At 40.2% G+C, this 17349-nt stretch overlaps 6 protein-coding genes across 10 annotated transcripts; 1 reads left to right on the top strand and 5 right to left on the bottom strand.

Moving 5' to 3' along the window:
• Positions 1-3742: 3742 nt before the first annotated feature.
• On the top strand, positions 3743-4423 carry RB195_002459 (uncharacterized protein; the record flags this gene model as incomplete). Its single annotated transcript, XM_064199728.1, has 1 exon — positions 3743-4423. The coding sequence occupies one exon, from the start codon at positions 3743-3745 to the stop codon at positions 4421-4423; it is 681 nt and encodes a 226-aa protein (XP_064055609.1).
• Positions 4424-6379: 1956 nt separating this feature from the next.
• RB195_002458 (uncharacterized protein) lies at positions 6380-6673 on the bottom strand (the record flags this gene model as incomplete). Its single annotated transcript, XM_064199727.1, has 1 exon — positions 6380-6673. One exon carries the CDS (start codon positions 6671-6673, stop codon positions 6380-6382), a length of 294 nt encoding a protein of 97 aa, XP_064055608.1.
• Positions 6674-6872: 199 nt separating this feature from the next.
• RB195_002457 (uncharacterized protein) lies at positions 6873-7961 on the bottom strand (the record flags this gene model as incomplete). The annotated part of the gene is made up of 3 exons (XM_064199726.1): positions 6873-7012; positions 7361-7487; positions 7638-7961. The coding sequence occupies 3 exons, from the start codon at positions 7959-7961 to the stop codon at positions 6873-6875; spliced, it is 591 nt and encodes a 196-aa protein (XP_064055607.1).
• A 149-nt stretch (positions 7962-8110) lies between these two features.
• On the bottom strand, positions 8111-11492 carry RB195_002456 (uncharacterized protein; the record flags this gene model as incomplete). 3 transcript variants are annotated; one of them, XM_064199725.1, is made up of 9 exons in its annotated part: positions 8111-8251; positions 9049-9143; positions 9629-9678; positions 9873-9944; positions 10042-10139; positions 10224-10307; positions 11234-11271; positions 11332-11389; positions 11490-11492. In XM_064199725.1, 9 exons carry the CDS (start codon positions 11490-11492, stop codon positions 8111-8113), a joined length of 639 nt encoding a protein of 212 aa, XP_064055604.1. The 3 variants fall into 3 exon arrangements, with proteins under 3 accessions (XP_064055604.1, XP_064055606.1, XP_064055605.1); XM_064199723.1 differs by lacking the exons at positions 8111-8251; positions 9049-9143; positions 9629-9678 and adding an exon at positions 10755-10791 and having other exon boundaries at positions 9869-9944; positions 11229-11271; XM_064199724.1 differs by lacking the exons at positions 9873-9944; positions 10042-10139; positions 10224-10307; ... (1 more) ...; positions 11332-11389; positions 11490-11492 and having other exon boundaries at positions 9629-9662.
• Positions 11493-11789: 297 nt separating this feature from the next.
• On the bottom strand, positions 11790-12117 carry RB195_002455 (uncharacterized protein; the record flags this gene model as incomplete). 2 transcript variants are annotated; one of them, XM_064199722.1, is made up of 2 exons in its annotated part: positions 11790-11912; positions 11971-12117. In XM_064199722.1, 2 exons carry the CDS (start codon positions 12115-12117, stop codon positions 11790-11792), a joined length of 270 nt encoding a protein of 89 aa, XP_064055602.1. The 2 variants fall into 2 exon arrangements, with proteins under 2 accessions (XP_064055602.1, XP_064055603.1); XM_064199721.1 differs by having other exon boundaries at positions 11983-12117.
• Positions 12118-13622: 1505 nt separating this feature from the next.
• On the bottom strand, positions 13623-17127 carry RB195_002454 (uncharacterized protein; the record flags this gene model as incomplete). Of its 2 annotated transcripts, XM_064199720.1 has the most annotated exons (14): positions 13623-13649; positions 13957-13969; positions 14028-14132; positions 14320-14435; positions 14800-14877; positions 14937-15008; positions 15060-15249; positions 15302-15393; positions 15466-15612; positions 15757-15927; positions 15983-16035; positions 16116-16266; positions 16868-16980; positions 17040-17127. In XM_064199720.1, 14 exons carry the CDS (start codon positions 17125-17127, stop codon positions 13623-13625), a joined length of 1416 nt encoding a protein of 471 aa, XP_064055601.1. The 2 variants fall into 2 exon arrangements, with proteins under 2 accessions (XP_064055601.1, XP_013301740.2); XM_013446286.2 differs by lacking the exons at positions 13623-13649; positions 13957-13969 and having other exon boundaries at positions 13970-14132.
• Between the last annotated feature and the right edge of the window lie 222 nt (positions 17128-17349).

Below are 17349 nucleotides of genomic sequence, written 5' to 3'. Positions count from 1 at the left end.
AATGTTTACGCGTCGCGAAAATGGCCTGTTCGTAAGAGTGTGCAGTCGAACGCAGCGGCGACTAATATTTTCATGACAGGATTGCGCACAAGATTTCTTTCAAAAAAAAACTTCGCTTAAAACAGACCTAAAAATAGACCTAACTTAAAATATAACGGTTGAAAAACCTTAAACCACCACCAATAAGAAAAACTAGAATATATATATATATATATATATATATATATATGTATATGTATATGTATATGTATATATATATATATATATATATATATATGTATATATATATGTATATATATATATATATATATATATATAAATATTTCAGTGGTTAGAAGTATCATCAGCAATAATCGTACCAGTTGGTGCTACAATAGCAAAAAAAAACCAGGGCCGAGTCTTATGTCCCGCCCCCATTATACAAACATTGACATCGAGCCAATGAGAAAGGGTTTCGATGCTAAACTGAAACAATCTTCATGAAGTAAAAGAGGAACACTCACAAATTTCTTTTCCCATAGAGGAGGTCTTTCCTGTAATTTGTCTAGAGCGTTAGCTCTCATCAGTTCTAGGTTATAGTCTCTTCCATCGACAATAGTGAATGGCAGGAAAACTGAAGGGATAATCCGGGTGTGAACTGGTAGTGGTTATATTGAAGGAGGAACGATAGTAACATATCACCTTTCCCCTCTTTCTTTAGATCTTGGTTTGAAAAAAGGCGATATCTGGACCGAGTGGTTTCCCGTTGATCGTTCCGGCGCACTATTTTCTACAATGAGGTCGATTGGAGCGCGCCAGTTTTGTGCACGCGCCACATCTTCCGGGCCGTTTTTTACAATTGGGAGGAAGCAATTGGGAAGAAATGGACTGAATCACTCCTCTCTCCGTTATCTACTACTCGAGCGCGCCAGCCTTGTGCGGCTTCCAGGGGGCCGTTTTTTACGGCAATTAGGAAGAAATGGACGGAATCACCCCCCTCTCCGTAATCTACTATCCCGTATACGAATACTCCACCTGAAATCCGTACCACCTCAGATTCGTGGGGTGGTGCCTTTAAAGTCAGCTCCAGAATCCAAGAGAGATGCTACATTCACAAACTTCATTTTAAAAAAAACTGTGATAAGGAAATTAACTAGAATATAGCATCGACTCCTGATGGAGAGGGGCAAAGTAATCTTTACAGAATTCCATGCGAACTGTTGATGACTCAAACATAGGATTGCTTTTGAGGAAAATATGTCACCATTCCGATGAAACAGAACCCGCTACAACCCACTAGCGGTAGCAGATAAGAAAAAAAGGACGACGTTGGGTTAACGATAAGCAGGTACTTAAGCAATTAGCGCTGAGAATGAGAAGTACACAAATTTACTAACTGGAATATTGTATAAATCCCATCCCTTGAAGAATGTTAAAGAAATTTGGCAGATCACTTTAAAAAGATTACGTAGGAAAACGAAATTTTGATTATATCATGCCAAAAAAGAGAATGAAGTGCAATGAACCGAAAACGAAACGATTCATCCTAAACATTTTGTTATAGGAGAAATCCGTATACGTATGCAAATAAGTTTTAAGGAGGAGAACTATGATAAACGAATCTACAATATTTCAATGGTTCCAAAAGATTAAAACGTCTTAGAAGTCACAAGGGGAGGGGATTTTGCCCGCTCGTGCATGCTTATGCTACAACTTAAGACCATGATAATAAGAAGAATAAATTATCTATAAATCGATAGGTCCTGTTTTAAAGAAATTAAATGTTTAAAACAGGACCTATCGATTCAACTTCGACATTACTCACTGCTTAACATTTTGAAAAATCAAAAACAAAACCTAATTCAGACAAAACGTTATCGGCAGAAGTAGGATGATTTCATGCTCAAACTGCGCAAAACAGAAAACAACGCATACACGATAAAACGACATCTGTTGCGATAGAAACACAATATTGCTCCATAAATCACGAAACAATTTCGAAAATATGATCGATATTCTAGGGGAAAACAGATGCAAATGGTAAACGATGGACAAACACAAGAGAGTGCTGCTTTGATAAACATGCATGCATACGTAAATAAAAGAGAAAAACAGCGAAAGGCTCGTTGCAGAAACATAAAAGTCTGAATTGAGACAAAATGGCTACCGCATAGTCAATCGATATTTCACATGACTTAACATCCATTGAACAAAACAGTTATAATTCGTGAGCAATACGACTTATCACTTATCCAAGAAGTGCTGTTTCTCATTATTCCACCTGTTTTGATTAATACTAAAGAACATACTATATTACTGCTGGAACCTGATCACGATCGCAAATACAAGTTCGCATATGACCTCGTCCATTTAAGACACTAGATCCTATATAGAAAAAAACTATGAAGATCCAACCTTATTTTGTAAACGTCCGAATACAGAGTTCGCTTTCTTTCTGTGAGTCAACAGCAGCATAACACGAAATGGAGACTATAGGAGCTCTCAAGGAAAAGATAAGATTAGTGACGTAGGTTACGAGTATAAGCGTGTTCACACTCAATTCCTCCTAGTCGTCGTGAAAAACAAGTTTACTATGAGGCAACCTATAATCCCGCCTTTGTATACGAACCGACTCTCTCAGCCCCCTATCATCCCTTGGTTCTACTTGAATAGGTCACTGATCACCATCCACTTGCTCGCTCGCGCACAGCGTTGGCGCGTTATAAGCTGCATCGTGAGAAGATCCGTACACCAGCCCATATCCCGCACCCCTTCTTAGCACGATTAGGGAGGATTGACTCGCTTCAGAAGTGCGGAAGTTCGATCTTCCTCGAATCTTGGCATAGAGATTGCAACTTGTCGATAGTCAAATTTAAGCAACAGCCAAGATTGTTAATAAACTTTATTACGGCTAACGTTTCGACGTTGTCGCCTTCGTCAGAGCCTGGAAAGTAAGAACATTTGCAATATATCCTCTCAAATACCTCATCCAGAACAAGTCAATCGTCCACAGTGCAATCGCTCCGATAATAATAATTAGGATGCGACCCGCATATGACCCCGTATATTAAAACCCGCAAAGGTCTTGATACAGAACCAGCTCGTTGGTCACGGCTAAACACTCTTCCTTTCTATTCCCTTTTGGACCTTTTGGATGTCCTTTAATGCGAACTCTGTTTCGCCGCCGTCCCCACATGTTTTGCACGAAATTAGATAGACTACGCCAGAGAGCATGCAGTCGCCTTCCTTTTCGAATGGCATATTAAACAGTCTGTACATTCTATTAGGGTGTTCGGAAAGTATCTGCCGAAAATTTCGCAGTAGCGCAGATTTTTTGAGATGTTCTGGAAGCTCCCGTTTTAAATATATTTTATAAGGAAACTACCGCTTGTGCACACAACATATCTGGCTCCCTCTTCCTTGCCTATTTAATCCTATAATGGCCGGACATTCCACCTATAATCGACTCGTACTCCCTTACGAGTTCGAATCCTGTCATCCCGCTGCTGAAGCACATCGAAACTTAAGTCAAGTATTCGGCACTGAAGCCCCTTGTGAGCGGTCTGTGCGCGCCTGGTTCCAGGGTTTCAAAGCCGGAAACAAGAAACTCGAAGATGAGCCTCGCTCCGGTCGACCGACTGCAATATTGTTCGACGAACTGAAGCATCTGGCGTAGCAGCATCCATATGAAGGCGTGTGGTATTTTGCTGCCAGTCTTGCCTGTTCGCTGTCCGCTGTGAGCAATGGACTGCGATCTCTCGTAATGGTGAAAAACCACGGTCAGTGGCTCCCACATGCATTGAGCAACGGCAACCGTCAAAGACGCCTGGACATCTGCACTCAGCTGCTCTCCAGAATCCGCAGATTCGACTGGCTGGAAACCATTGTCACTGGAGATGAAAAACGGATCCCCTACGTCAACGACAGCCACAAACGTGCGTGGTGCGCTGGCGATGAAATGCCGGATCCTTTCGTAAAAGGTGAGAAGGTTATGCTGAGCGTCTGGTGGGGAGTACATGGAATCTACCGCTTCGAACTGCTGCCGGACAATACGACAGTTACTGCCAAGGTCTACTGCGCTCAACTGCAAATACTGGCCGACAAGATCTACAAGGAGCACAAGAAGCTCGACAACGTTCGCCTGCTGCACGATAACGCGCGCCCTCACATCGCGAATAAGACTTCCCAGAAAATTCTGGAGCTCGGACGGGAAGCTCTACCGCACCCACCGTACAGCCCGGACTTGGCCCCGAGCGACTACCACCTCTTCCGATCGCTTCAGCACCGCCTGGAAGAGAAGAGCTACGATGATCGTGACCACCTCGAAAATGGCCTTCCGGCTTTCTTCGCCTCCAAGTCGCCGGAGTTCTACGCCAAAGGAATCCGTGATCTTGTGAGACCTTGGCAGAAGTTTGTCGATGTTGATGAAGATTATTTCGTCTAATAATAAAAAAATAAAATAAAAAGTAAAAAACGAAAAAAAGGAAAAATGTTGTTAAAAAGTTGTGTTGTTTTGGAATTTTGCGTATTTCGGCAGATACTTTCCGAACACCCTAATATTTCGAACTAATTGCTTCTTGAGATTTGTTAGAGGTATATCCACAATTCTCAAATTGTCCTCGAGACCGCATTTTACCAGACAGCCCGTATAGCTTTACTCAAGTCGTCGGTTATGAAGAGCAGGCAGAAATTGATCTTATTCGAGTCAACCACTGCAGTATATTCCCGCTGCGCACCAAGATCTGGCCTACGCGCTACATTACCAGTATAACCGTTAGATTTTGCGATACGTCGCGCTAGGTTGACTCGCTCATAATCTACACCCCCAACGTTATCTTTTCGCTAAGAGATCCCAACATCGTCAACAAATATGAAGTTGCTTTAGCATGAAAGACAAAAAGGACAAAGTGTCTGGTATTAATCAATGCACGCGGCATGCGAAAATGCGTTTACCTCAGTTTACAATCGTTTGAGGTTTACGAATGCGTGTCTATAGTACGATGACTTGCAGGGACTAGCCGATTTATCAAGGCAGTGTTTTCATCTTCCCAAACAAGCTTTGTAGCAATTCAACTACCCCGGAACGACTAAAGGACTTAGTTGGCACGAGGGCAGTTTCGAACCATCGATCGATCGATCGTGGGGTCGGAGCGGAACCTCTTACCCGCTCCACTACACAAATTTATCATATGCTCACGTATAAGCACCGGCTTCTCAGTGAATAAAAGTTAAGAATCAAAATAAGGTAGCAAGTTTTTTTTTAGTGTGAAAATCTGTGAAAAAATGCTCTGATCCATGCTTGAAGAAATAAACCAGGTGAAAAAGGAAGGAAAATTCGAGGAAGATCCTTCACAAATGTGATTGCAGACACCAAGGAAAGTCGGAATTGGCAGATGGATAAAATCAAAGCAACTTAATCTATTGTTCTCAGCAGATAAACGAAAAGAGAAAAGAGGGATACAGAAGCATGGTAGACTGAGAAGACTGAGAAAGTCCCTTCATTACATAAGGTATCCAAGAAGTAACTAGAAGTAAGAAGTGACAGTAACGGATTTTGATTTCATGACAGCGATACATGTAACTACGAGCTCATCCTTATTTTACAGTCTTTATGATCACAAGTAGAATAGGGGGTAAAACTAGGCTACTGTCAAATTCCAACAAGAACAAGAACTACGAAAAAGTTCGTTTTGCGATCCCTCGTTACTGTTTTCAACCTTACATTTAACATGTTGCATAGTCCATTACAGCAGTGCATGTTCACATTGACATATAAGCCCCATAAAGTTCGCAATGAATTTAAGATGACGTAACAGTAAGGAACGTGACTTTCGCAATAGTTTACGCCCTCAATTCTTTAAAGGCATCACCCCACGAATCTCAGGTGGTGCAGATTTCAGGTGGAGTATTCGTATACGGGATGGGAGATTACGGAGAGGGGGGTGATTCCGTCCATTTCTTCCTAATTGCCGTAAAAAACGGCCCCGTGGAAGCCGCACAAGGCTGGCGCGCTCGAGTCGGCCTCCCTGTAGAAAGTAGTGCGCCAAAACGCCTGAAGCCTATCTTCCGGGCCGTTTTTACGGCAATTAGGAAGAAATGGACGGAATCACCCCCCCACCTCTCTCCGTAGTCTCCCATCCCGTATACGAATACTCCACCTGAAATTTGCACCACCTCAGATTCGTGGGGTGATGCCTTTAAGTTGACTCATGCATAGGATTCAGGACAGCAGGGAGGGCATAGAAGAAAAAGCAGACATGGAAAGAAAAGAGGAAAAGAAAGAATTAGATGAAAGAAAGAGAGAAAAGCTCTTTAAACGAGAGAATTGTGGAATGGAATGCGGATCAACATCCATAGGTAAAAACTTACTTACTTTCTTAGATACTTAGATGGTCCGCCCTCAGTGTGGGGGCCCCAGCATCTCTTCCATTCGTTTCGTTCCCTCGCCATTGTCATCCAAGATGTTCTCAAGTTTCATGAGTGACGTTGACGAGGTTCTTGAGCCGATTCCAGCTGAGCTCCGCGTAGCGAACACGTCACCCCATCTCGTCGGCGATCTCGGGCGTTTAGCATCTCTTAGGATCCACTCTAGCGTTCTTTTAGTCCATCTATCGTCGATTCTTCTCATAATGTGACCGACCCATTCATGCTTTGCTTTCGATATATATTCCGCAGGGTCGCGAAGACGCGACATTCCTCTTAAGTCGGAGCTGCGAAGCACGGCTGTGTTGTGCGCGCCGGCTAAACTTCAGAAGTCATCTCTCAAGAGCTCGGTGGATAGTAAGTAGCTTCCTAGACGTGCCAGCGGTGTCTGCCCACATCTCCTCTGCGTAACAGAGCGCTGGAAGAATTGTGGAGTCAAACAGATGGGCATGAAGATCTTGCTCTTTCAGTTAGTCCGTAGCATCCCTGACGGGTGCAAATGCTGCCCATGCTGCTCTCATCCTTTTATTCAGTTTTTCCTTCAAATCGTTTTCCATGTTCATAGAACGTCCGAACGATACGTATGACGAAGTTTCCACGATTTGCGAGCCTTGAAATGAACTGTGTCTTCTTTCTGTTTATTCGCAGTCCTATTCACTTTCCTGCTTCGTTCAATTCGTTGAGCACCGTTTCCACTTCATTGGTACTGCTCAAAAAGAAAACGATGGAAAAACGAGGGTTCGAGAGTAATTTTCCATCAACATTTATGTTGCTCCTTTCTTCCCAGGAAAGTGATTTATCCATTGCAATGCTGCCGTGAACAGCTTCGACGATATAGTATCGCCTTGTCGTACCCCCTTTCCGATGGGTATGGTGAGGAGCCCATGGAAAAGCTGTATCTTAGTGGTGCATCGATGGTAGCAATTCTCTAATGTTCTCACATACGACGCGTCCACACCTTGATCGACCAGCGATGACAGTATTGCATTCATTTCTACGCTGTCAAAAGCTTTCTCATAGTCGACGAAGGTTAGAACAAGGGGTAGGCGATATTCCCGGCAAATCTCTATGACCCTCGACACGGTCTGGATGTGGTCCAAGCAACTGAACCCCTTACGGAATCCAGCTTGTTCTTGAGGCTTCACCCAGCGTCCTAGATATAATCTTAGTGCATATTTTGTATAACACGCTCAGCAAGCATATCGGACGGTAGTTCTGAAGGTCCTCTCGGTCACCTTTCTTGTGGATAAGAACGGTTCTCTTCCAAAGATCTTCCACTTTTCTGGGATCCTTTCTTTCTGAAGGTAGGATGTCGTGTGCGCTGCTAAGATTACATGAAGTGGATGGCCACCACCCCAAAGAAAGTCTGCTGATATAAAATCAGGTCCGGTGGCTGTGCCAGGTTTCATGTTCTTGATAGCGACTCTTACTTCCGATGGGAAAATCCGTGGTAGAGCTTCATCAGTGGGGATGATCGGGCTTGACACAGGAATTGATGAACGGAAAAGATTCGAGTAGAACCTCTCCGTAATGATTTTCATCTCGCGTCGAGAAGACATGCGACTCCCATCTTCGCTCAGGAAGGCAGCTAGCGGAATATTCGCAGAGATCCTTGCGGCACTTCTTTAGACTCGTTCTTCTTTGTGCTGCTTCTAGAATATTCTTCTGCTTGCATTTCGAAAGATCCTCCTACAACGTCTTTCTGCAGCTAGAGTTTGCCACCAACCGCCCAATCTGCGATGCATTCGCACCAAGCCGCAAGGTCCTTCTTTCCAACAATTCCTTTGGTGGTCTTCAAAATTCGATTCGCCCAACCTATAAGATCAGGGAGCCACCTTGCGATATTTTGCTAAGACAGTGGCGAATCTTAGTAGTGGTTTACTCTTACTAGGCTTCCAATTCCGAAGTCGGAATGTCGAGTGTGTCAAGCTCCTTCTTAGCTTGGGAGATCCTGCCGGAGGACGAACCTCCGCTGTGTATCGCAGTTCGATGCTCAGAGTCACCTCCGTGTCACTATGATGTGGTAAACCGTTGTGGAGATAGGCAAAAAAAAATTAAAATAATTGTCTATAGTCAATTAACTGAAAAGTAAGAGCAATTGAACCCAAGAATAGGATAAGTAAGTCCTGCTTATCCCAAACAAGAATGAATAAGGAGTAGTTTCAGCAGTGCTGAAGCTAAAGACAAAACAATAGTAGTTAGCAGTAGCACAACCAAATTCCTTTAGACCTCTGCATTGAAGGACGAACACCCGAAAGATCGAGTTTTCGCGGATTCCTTGGTTTTCTTTTGAGTAGGCATATGAGAAGAGAATATATTCACTACTAATTCTGGCAAACATTCTTAAGGCATGCGGAGACATCTATTCTAACATAGCTCATGCTGCAGGCTAAAGAAGCCGCACACAAGTTTCAACGCTCCACAAGACTGCAAAAATAAAGCTGTCATTTCTGTCCTTTATTATTTCTTCAAATTTAAAACAACTCAGGAAGCGAAACGAGAGAGTGTGTGCAAAGCAACTGTGAAACAGAAAGAATTTATGCGAATCAGTAGCCGAATGAAAACATACTGTGTTAAGCTAAGAAAAGCCTCCTGGACCCCAGAAGAGAGCTACACATGATAAATTCTTCTAATTTAAAATCTAACCTCGAGGTAGTCCAAATCAATGTAGTCGACTGCCCAGGTGATCCACAAAAGAAGTACTTCAACATGTGGTTGCAAAAATTCAGGCCATGCCACATCTACAAAATAACTCATTCGAATTTCAAGAAATTACTTCGAAAATAGTTATTTAACAGATTGCAGCCATCACTTTCATCGAAATTATTATCCAAAAACTCATTAGAAAGGACAATTCCCTAATGTATCTCCAGAAAACAACAATCCTGCACATTCTGGAATACCACAAACTCTAGTTCTGTTATTCTTGACGTAATTGTCCATTTGTGGAAAAAATGATAATCTTTCCCGGTCACTCAGCCTTCTTGAAAGCCGTCATTACAATTCCTTGTATCTTACAGTGAACAAAGAAACTGTATTTAGCTATGTTCCGCATTATCAAAGCTCCAAACGAAAAGCGTCGTCAAATAATTCAATAATAGTCTAATACTGCGAATTTCCTTACGTGAACCTACTAAGAGTTCAATTAAACTGACTTAATATTACAGGAGTAAATGAATACCCATAAGACGATGGTCACCACATGCATCGATGAGTAAAACCTCACCTTGTATCGCTTGGATCAGATCGGATATGGCCATTTCACGGGTCCGCCCTCTAGAGGATAAATTTGTTTCGGTATACATGAAATAACATTACCACAAATTATAATTATGATGTGCTCGCAACACCTCCGTTAGAGTACTCAGAAAAGTCAGTGCAAAAATACTTGTTTATTTGAGCATAATTGCAAGCTTAGAAAATTGTACAGTACAAAGTAAACCTATAAAACGACAACTATGAAACACTACACGTGAGCAGGATCGACTTCCTTCCATTTACCAGTATCATAGATGGAAACAGCATCCTCGTCCAACACAAGCCTATAGAAGAATGCACAACACTCAAGAACTTAAGTTATATAAATACAAAGTTTAATCTCACATCTGCTCGCGCAATAAAAATGCTGAAGGCACGAACCTTATTTTGGCCGTAACAAATGGCGAGGTTTCATCATTTCGAACTGCCATGACGTCCATAAACCCACATGCTACGGTTCCAGTAACTGGAATTCGGAGCTAAAACATAGCTACAATACTTACAGAAGAATGGCACAGACTTGCAACTCAGTGGCTGTTCAAAAATAGGAATCTAATTCTCACCTTACTTGTGGTTTTCCCTACATAGTTGTGACGCCGATCTGCAAGATCAACAGAACCGACTTGTATGGGAGGTCCAAGAGCTTCCTGAGAAAATTAGAATATGATAAGGAAACAAACAAAATATAGTAGGGCCAAAACAAAACAAAGCAAGACGAATACAGTACTGACACATTGCATAGGTAAACTCTGACATGCACTTTTCAACTAAACTAACAATTTAAACAAAAAGCTGGAAAGTTTTACTTGGATTTATCTTAAATCAGTGTAGTGGAACTCGATATTACAACAATTTTGAAAAGGTCAATTTAGACGACGTAGTGTGCTCTTTTTTGACGAAACTAATATATCCAACAGAATAAGAGCAATTTAGCACCTACTAACTTTGTTCTTAAAGTCTATCTTTCTTTTCCATTTTATATTGACCAGACCCATCTAGAAGCAAGGTTTCAAAAACGCTGTAGAGATTTGAAAAACTAAAAAAAAAACTTAAAAAGTAAAATAAATAGAAATCTCATGCCAGTTAGAGCCCACTCGCAACTGCAACAGCGGATTAGAACTTTTCATAAGGCTATAAATTCTATCATATGAACACTTCCAGGCAAGCAATGATATAGTACTCAATGGGCATTTCCCATGGAAGCAGATGCAGAATCACAACACCTCAAAAAGTAAGCGAAACATAGTCGTAACTCAGTGAGACTTCCTCTAAAGTTACTGTGTTAGGATAACAAAACGGTAATGAAAAAAGATAAAATTAGAAAATAATGATTAGAACTATAAAAGACTTGAAAGCCGTAAATTTAGCAAGTAGATTTCAAATAACAAACTGTCTTTTTCTTCCCTGTTTGCACTAGTAAGAAGCAGGACGAAAGAATCAAGAAAAACAAGTATTAAATCAATAATAGTCTCCGATAGTACCGGAACGAAATAAACCTCAAAACTATCCAACTTCACAGAAAAAAAAGAGGTCCAAATGAGAACAAAACAAACAACTAACTCATGAACCTTACTCTAGCTTGGTTGTGTTCCCCAACAATCCGTAGACCTTCTGAATAATGAGGTAGATTTCGCACACGACGCTGTACAGATTTCTGAGCTAGATACAGACCTGTCGATCCCACCAAAAATGTTCCAGCAGCTATCTTGACTAGGGTGGACGTTTGGACCTATGAGCTCACATCACTATAAGCATAAATAAAAAAAAACAAGACAATGAAATACTAGAAATACATTGCAAGAAGTGTTGAACTGAAGAAGGATGTTTACCATGGCTGAAGGTTTCCTTGAGAATTTCTTGAGAAACCGTCAAGAAATAGATAGAACCAAGCGATCGCGCATCCAGAGGCAGTTGTCAGCGGAGGCTCTATAAGGAATAAGAAATAATTAAAGCTGTAAAATGCAATAACATAAATGCAACATTGAAGAAATCGCATGTGTGACTGCAGTGTGTACATTGATGATTCATAAAGTCTTTATTCGCCGAATCAGATTTGAAGGCACAAAAACCACTGAGATTACATTGAAGTGAGGTGATAACACGAAAAAAAAACCGCATGAAAAGAAAAACTACTGATTCCTATACAAAGTCCATGCACATGTTTGCCCTATACCCGCCATGCCCACCACTTTCCATCCTTCTTTTTCCAGAAGATCCAAAACTAATCGGGGACTTAGCGGTGTTATGTATTCCTGAATGCTAACTTATTCAAAGAAAAGAAAGGGCAGGAACGATGCTTTCGACGTATACCATGCAACTTGCCACAAACTCGTTCCCGAGCTGTTGAGATGGTCTCGCTTGTAACCTTTCCATCAAATACTTGTCACTGTCTCCATCTCCAACAAAAGTTGGTCCAGTTTGCAGACGAATTTGTGTCGATATTAGCATGTACGGCATTTGATGTAAATGTCGTGGAGTAAGAGGAAACGAGCAAGAAGGACGGAAAACAAACGCAAATACGCACACACTGAAAATTCGACAGCTGGGCTAAGATCATGCATTACAAGAAAGCAGGGTTTACAATATCAGATCGAAGGCAAGAACGGTAGATTGATGACAAGCATGGAGGCGATGACAGTAACTCTCTCGAAGGAAAACTCTGTTCTAAAGTCAGGTTTCCCAGACTAGATGACCTTGACTCATTAGATTTTGGAAGATCCGAGAGTGAGCAAAAGTTGAGTCAAGAAAGAAAAAAAAACACACAAGCACGAGGAACTAGAAACTACTAATTACTTTTTAAAGAGTCATTAGAACACGAAATAAAGGCTATAATTAGGCACTCATTGAGATGAACAGAGAATCAAACCAATAGAGTTCTAGTTTGTCGGAGAAATCCTTGGCTAATCTAATTTGAAGGCAAACTTCCACACCGCAATAACTTACAGTAGGAGACTAGTTCATGTTGAAAAAAGAACTATTAATACGCACGGAGATGTCCGTTTTGATCGCTCAAATCTGTGAGCATATTTCCACATTATTTTAATAAGGGCTCTAATATTAAGGACAAAACATGAAGGATAACGAAGGATCACACAAGCACAACATACGTATTTTATGGTCAAGAATAGGTGGCACATACATCTGTTCCAATCTAAAAACGTATGCTTAGTATTTGTAAAAACCGAATGTCAATAAATAGAAGTTAAATTGAACAAACTCTTTTAAAAAATCCTATGAAATCCCCGTATAACAAACCACCTATGCCTTTTTCGTTTACACCAATAGAAGACAAAATGACAGAGAGAGGACGGGAAATTTACTGATATTTTTGCAAGGAACCTATGTTTACGGTCGAACATCACCATTCGAGACAAAGCCAAAATTGCAGAAGATAAGTGAGAACAGTACTTGAACATTATAATAAAATGAAGTAAAAGTAACGGGAAGGTTTATGCCCTTCACAAAAACCGCATGTGGCACAATCAACAATAAAAACGAAACCGCGGAAAGGGGTTGGACCCATCGCTGAACCAGTTCCGACGTGCCGTAGTGTCAGTTATGACAACCGTTACAGATAGCGCAGATAAAGCACATGACGAGTGTCAACTAATTACGGAATAGGCAGTGTGGAATGTACCACAACACATAACGACAAATCCTCTCTACAAATGCTTTATTTTCTGGAACATAACAAAAAATTATATCAATAATTCTTAAGGACCCGAGTTTTTCAACAAGCAGAACAAATAAATTCTTCGTTAATTTGAAATTAGGAAAGAATTTTAGAAAAAAAAAAACGGATTTCTTCGCTGGTTTTGACAGACACGAATGATTGTATAATATATAAACTAGAGCACACTTGATATCACTACAAAAATAAAAGAACTAAGCGAGCGAACTCCGCTTCATGAACATAAAAGTATCTACAAGAGAAATCAAAAATGTACAGGCTGAATCCAACGTCAGCTGATGATTGAAGCGTAGAAACCCTGAAACAGACTACAATATACTCAGCCAGTTCGAAAAAAAATTGTACAATTTGATGTTTTGTACCATTGTGATGCAAAAAAGGAGGTAGAAGAATATAGAACTTGAAATGAGAGGAATCAAAAACTCAGTCTGGATTCAAAATATAAGTTTAAGCTCAATCAAAAGCAAACATTGCAATGGTTGAAATAAGTAAGCTTTCTCAGTTTTAGGAAAAAATAGATTTAAGTGGATTTTCTAAGAAGAAATATTTTGATCAAATAGAGAATATCAGAAAATCAGAGAAGCACAACCGCAATTCTCCGTTACCTCTAGTAAGCACCTAGAATTCCAGCGGGCTGCTACTCATGCCAAGACCTTCATCCTCATTTGTTGGAAACGAATATGGTAGCAATGCAGCAGTTTTCATACATCTTTGGAGCAATGCAGGATGAAGCTGTGCTATAGCATCCATTCTTTCCATTTCTTGTCGCAGTACAGTCAGCCTAATTCATCCAAAGTAGTAAAAGACAGGTTATTGGCAACATGATAGCTTAATATAATGAAACGGAACAGGAATATCTCATTAAGAAGGAATAAACACTGTTAATGGCTCCAGTAGTCAAACAAAAAAATAAGAACATAGAATAAGAAGAAAAGAAATCAAGAAATGATTTCAAAAAAAAAACTTACCTTTCAAATTTAGCAATGACGTCATGGTTGTTTATTTTCTCAGGGACTACTTCCAACCTAACAACACCTTCGCTGAGTGAAATTTCAGCGAGCAGCTTTCCTTGTTTGAACAATGTCTGGAAATAGAACTGTCATAACGTCTAACTATTGGAGATACTCAAAAAGTTGATATATATATATATATATATATATATAAATCCTCTTTGAAAAAACAGGAAGAGGAAGCTAGTTGAACAGATTCTTATGGAGGGACGTTGAAGAACAGATACTGTCCTCGATGTTACCATAGCGAAAACTGAACCAAATTAATCTATCGGGATGGAGGCATGGAGGCCACTTATGTTAACCTTCACAATGTATTAAATACTGCTTAAGAGACTTATAAATTTTGTTGTCATCCATAGAACACGGAACAGGATATACGAGGATTATATCTACCACCTAATTCACATCATAACAGACTAAAATACGTAATCAAACCTCCATAATCTCAACCGCCGCGTCACTTTCAAGATGAGCTCTCGCAGCCAAATCCGCCAACGGAATCGACGAAAATGACTAAAATCTTTTATAAAGCATGTTAGAAAAGAACGATTCTGGAAAATACTCTAACCTACCTTAGCAACTGACATAACAGCCTTCTCGCGCAACTCCTTAACAATTCGACTGATCAAACCCACAGATCCATCCTGAATTCCCAGTTGCGTAATGGATCATTCATGCCGCAAAGTACTTATTACCTCATTGAAAATCTTTCGGTGTTCATTAAGCACTTTCTCAACTGCACCAGCTTTATCTCCTGTCGACTGAATAGCGGTGGCGAGTGCAGTGTACGGATCTCCAACTAATTTCCATGCGCGAGTTAATGCAGATGAGCGACCAAGAGGCATAATTACTTTACCAGAATACAGAAGACTCGCTAAGTGGTACCTTAATTGAACTCGATGTTAATAAGAATAGAAAAGAATAATTTTCAGTTTACTTTTTCAATGCATCTAACTGAGCAACGCTTGTGGCGGTACCAGGAACAAGAATAGCACTTTCTAAGAGCGATATGGCACGGCGAAGTTCGTTCTGAACAAATGCGAGGAAAACTAATGAATATATACCATAGAAGTAGAAAGATTCAGAAAAAAGAAAGCTCACCCGTCTCATAAGGAGTAATGCTCCATAGTAAAGGTAGAGCACCATGTATTTCGATTCGAAATACGTTGGAGTAGGTGTAGATACTCCGCGTTGCTTTCTCACATGGCTTACCGATTCGGATGCAGGCTCGGAGGTTGTAGTAGGATTCTGCAACGAAAAGTATGAAGTTGCTCCTCCACGCTTTTTCAGAGCATTTTTTCTTTCAAATACATATGCATATATGCAAACCTACACACTGAGAGCACTCTCAAAAAAAAAAAAAAAAAAAAAAAAAAAAAAAAAAAAACTTACCTCATTAACTAAGGCAGTCACATTTCTATAGATGTACGGAAGCGCTGCTTCAACATTGTTCACCCGCAAGCAAACGGCGAACAACGCAGAATGGAGAGAAGAGACAATTCCTTCATTTGGATCTACTAACAACCTCATAGCTGCCAAAGCCAAGTCCAAACCAATTTGTGGCTGAAACTGCCCAACGAATACGCTACTTGAGGAAGATAGAACTAAAATGACAAACCTCGTTTTTCTTCCTAAAGCAGTATGTGACCGCATTCCTTGTGAATGGGAACACTTAAAAATAAATACATTAAGCATCAAAAGATCAAGCATAAACAGGGCACAACAAATTGAAACAATAGCTGATTACTAACCTATGTCAGGAACAAGCTTAAGGTGTGCTGCCACCATATTTCCACTATCTATTAAGTGTTTCAAAAACTCCACTGCACGATCAGCACCTTGCTCGTTGTTCTTTCCAATTGAACTATCATATAACGCTTTCAACGCAGCTACCATTGCAGCCTAAATTTGCAATATGTGGGCTGAGCGTAAAAAATCCAGTTTTAATTTATCGATTGTCTTCTGAGTCACAGTTACCATCTTAAAACTAGAGCTCTTTCTCACATGGATATCATGGAGAAATGCCAGCTAATACTGGCATCGATAGTATTCTGGGCTATCGGAATCTTATTATATTTTTTTGACCAAAATTTCTCGATCCCATATCATATAGGATCCCGCATCTAAATGGAACCCTCAAATCGTAGAAATATATATACACATATTTGTATGTATACATGTACATATATGTATATATGCATATTCATATGCATATATATATGCATATTTATATGCATATATATATGCATATAAATATATGATAATATATGCATATAAATATAATATAATATATATATATATACATATGCAGGATCATGAGTCCGTAAAGAAAGTCTACTTTACTTCAAGATCGCGCCACTCTAAGTTGGCCGGAATAGCAAAGAATTAACGTTCAAAAAATGATAATATCGAATGTTTTATGATAGCCTAGCTGTAAAAAGTTATAAGGAAAGAGACGAAGTTTCCGTTTTTATGTATACGTGTAAACGTTCGAAGAACTCACTGATCCAACTTTAGGATTGCAATTTGACAAAAAATGCTCAATTTCTCCCGGCTTCTTCTCAAACACATCCTTGTGTTTTCGTGCGAGCTCGGCAACTTTCTCAGGAGCACCTTCTAGAATTGTGAAAAGTAAGTATGTTGTCCAGATAAAATGAGAAGCAGTAGAGATTTACCGTCTCCCTCGGGAATTTCATTGATGATCTTGAGCAACCCTTCAATACTCGGCATATCGGTGAAAAGCTTCGCAATGATTGCACTCATTAAGCAGAAAGAAATCAATGTTCAATTACCTGAAACCTTTATTTACATTATCCATACACAGCTGGTGCAAGTTCAGTGAGTACGACAGTAAAAAAGGCGGAATAAAAACATTGAAAAAATCATACATATTTAATAATGAGGCGATACCCATTCCAATCACAGGTAATAGAAAAAACGACAAGAATAATCCACCGACTAAGTAAGTAAAGCTAAACATAATTT

The sequence above is a fragment of the Necator americanus genome, chromosome IV, assembly GCF_031761385.1.
Source record: "Necator americanus strain Aroian chromosome IV, whole genome shotgun sequence".
In the NCBI taxonomy this organism is placed as follows: domain Eukaryota; kingdom Metazoa; phylum Nematoda; class Chromadorea; order Rhabditida; family Ancylostomatidae; genus Necator; species Necator americanus.
The sequence above is the reverse complement of the archived record's forward strand: the minus strand, read 5'-3'. Positions and strand labels throughout refer to the sequence as shown.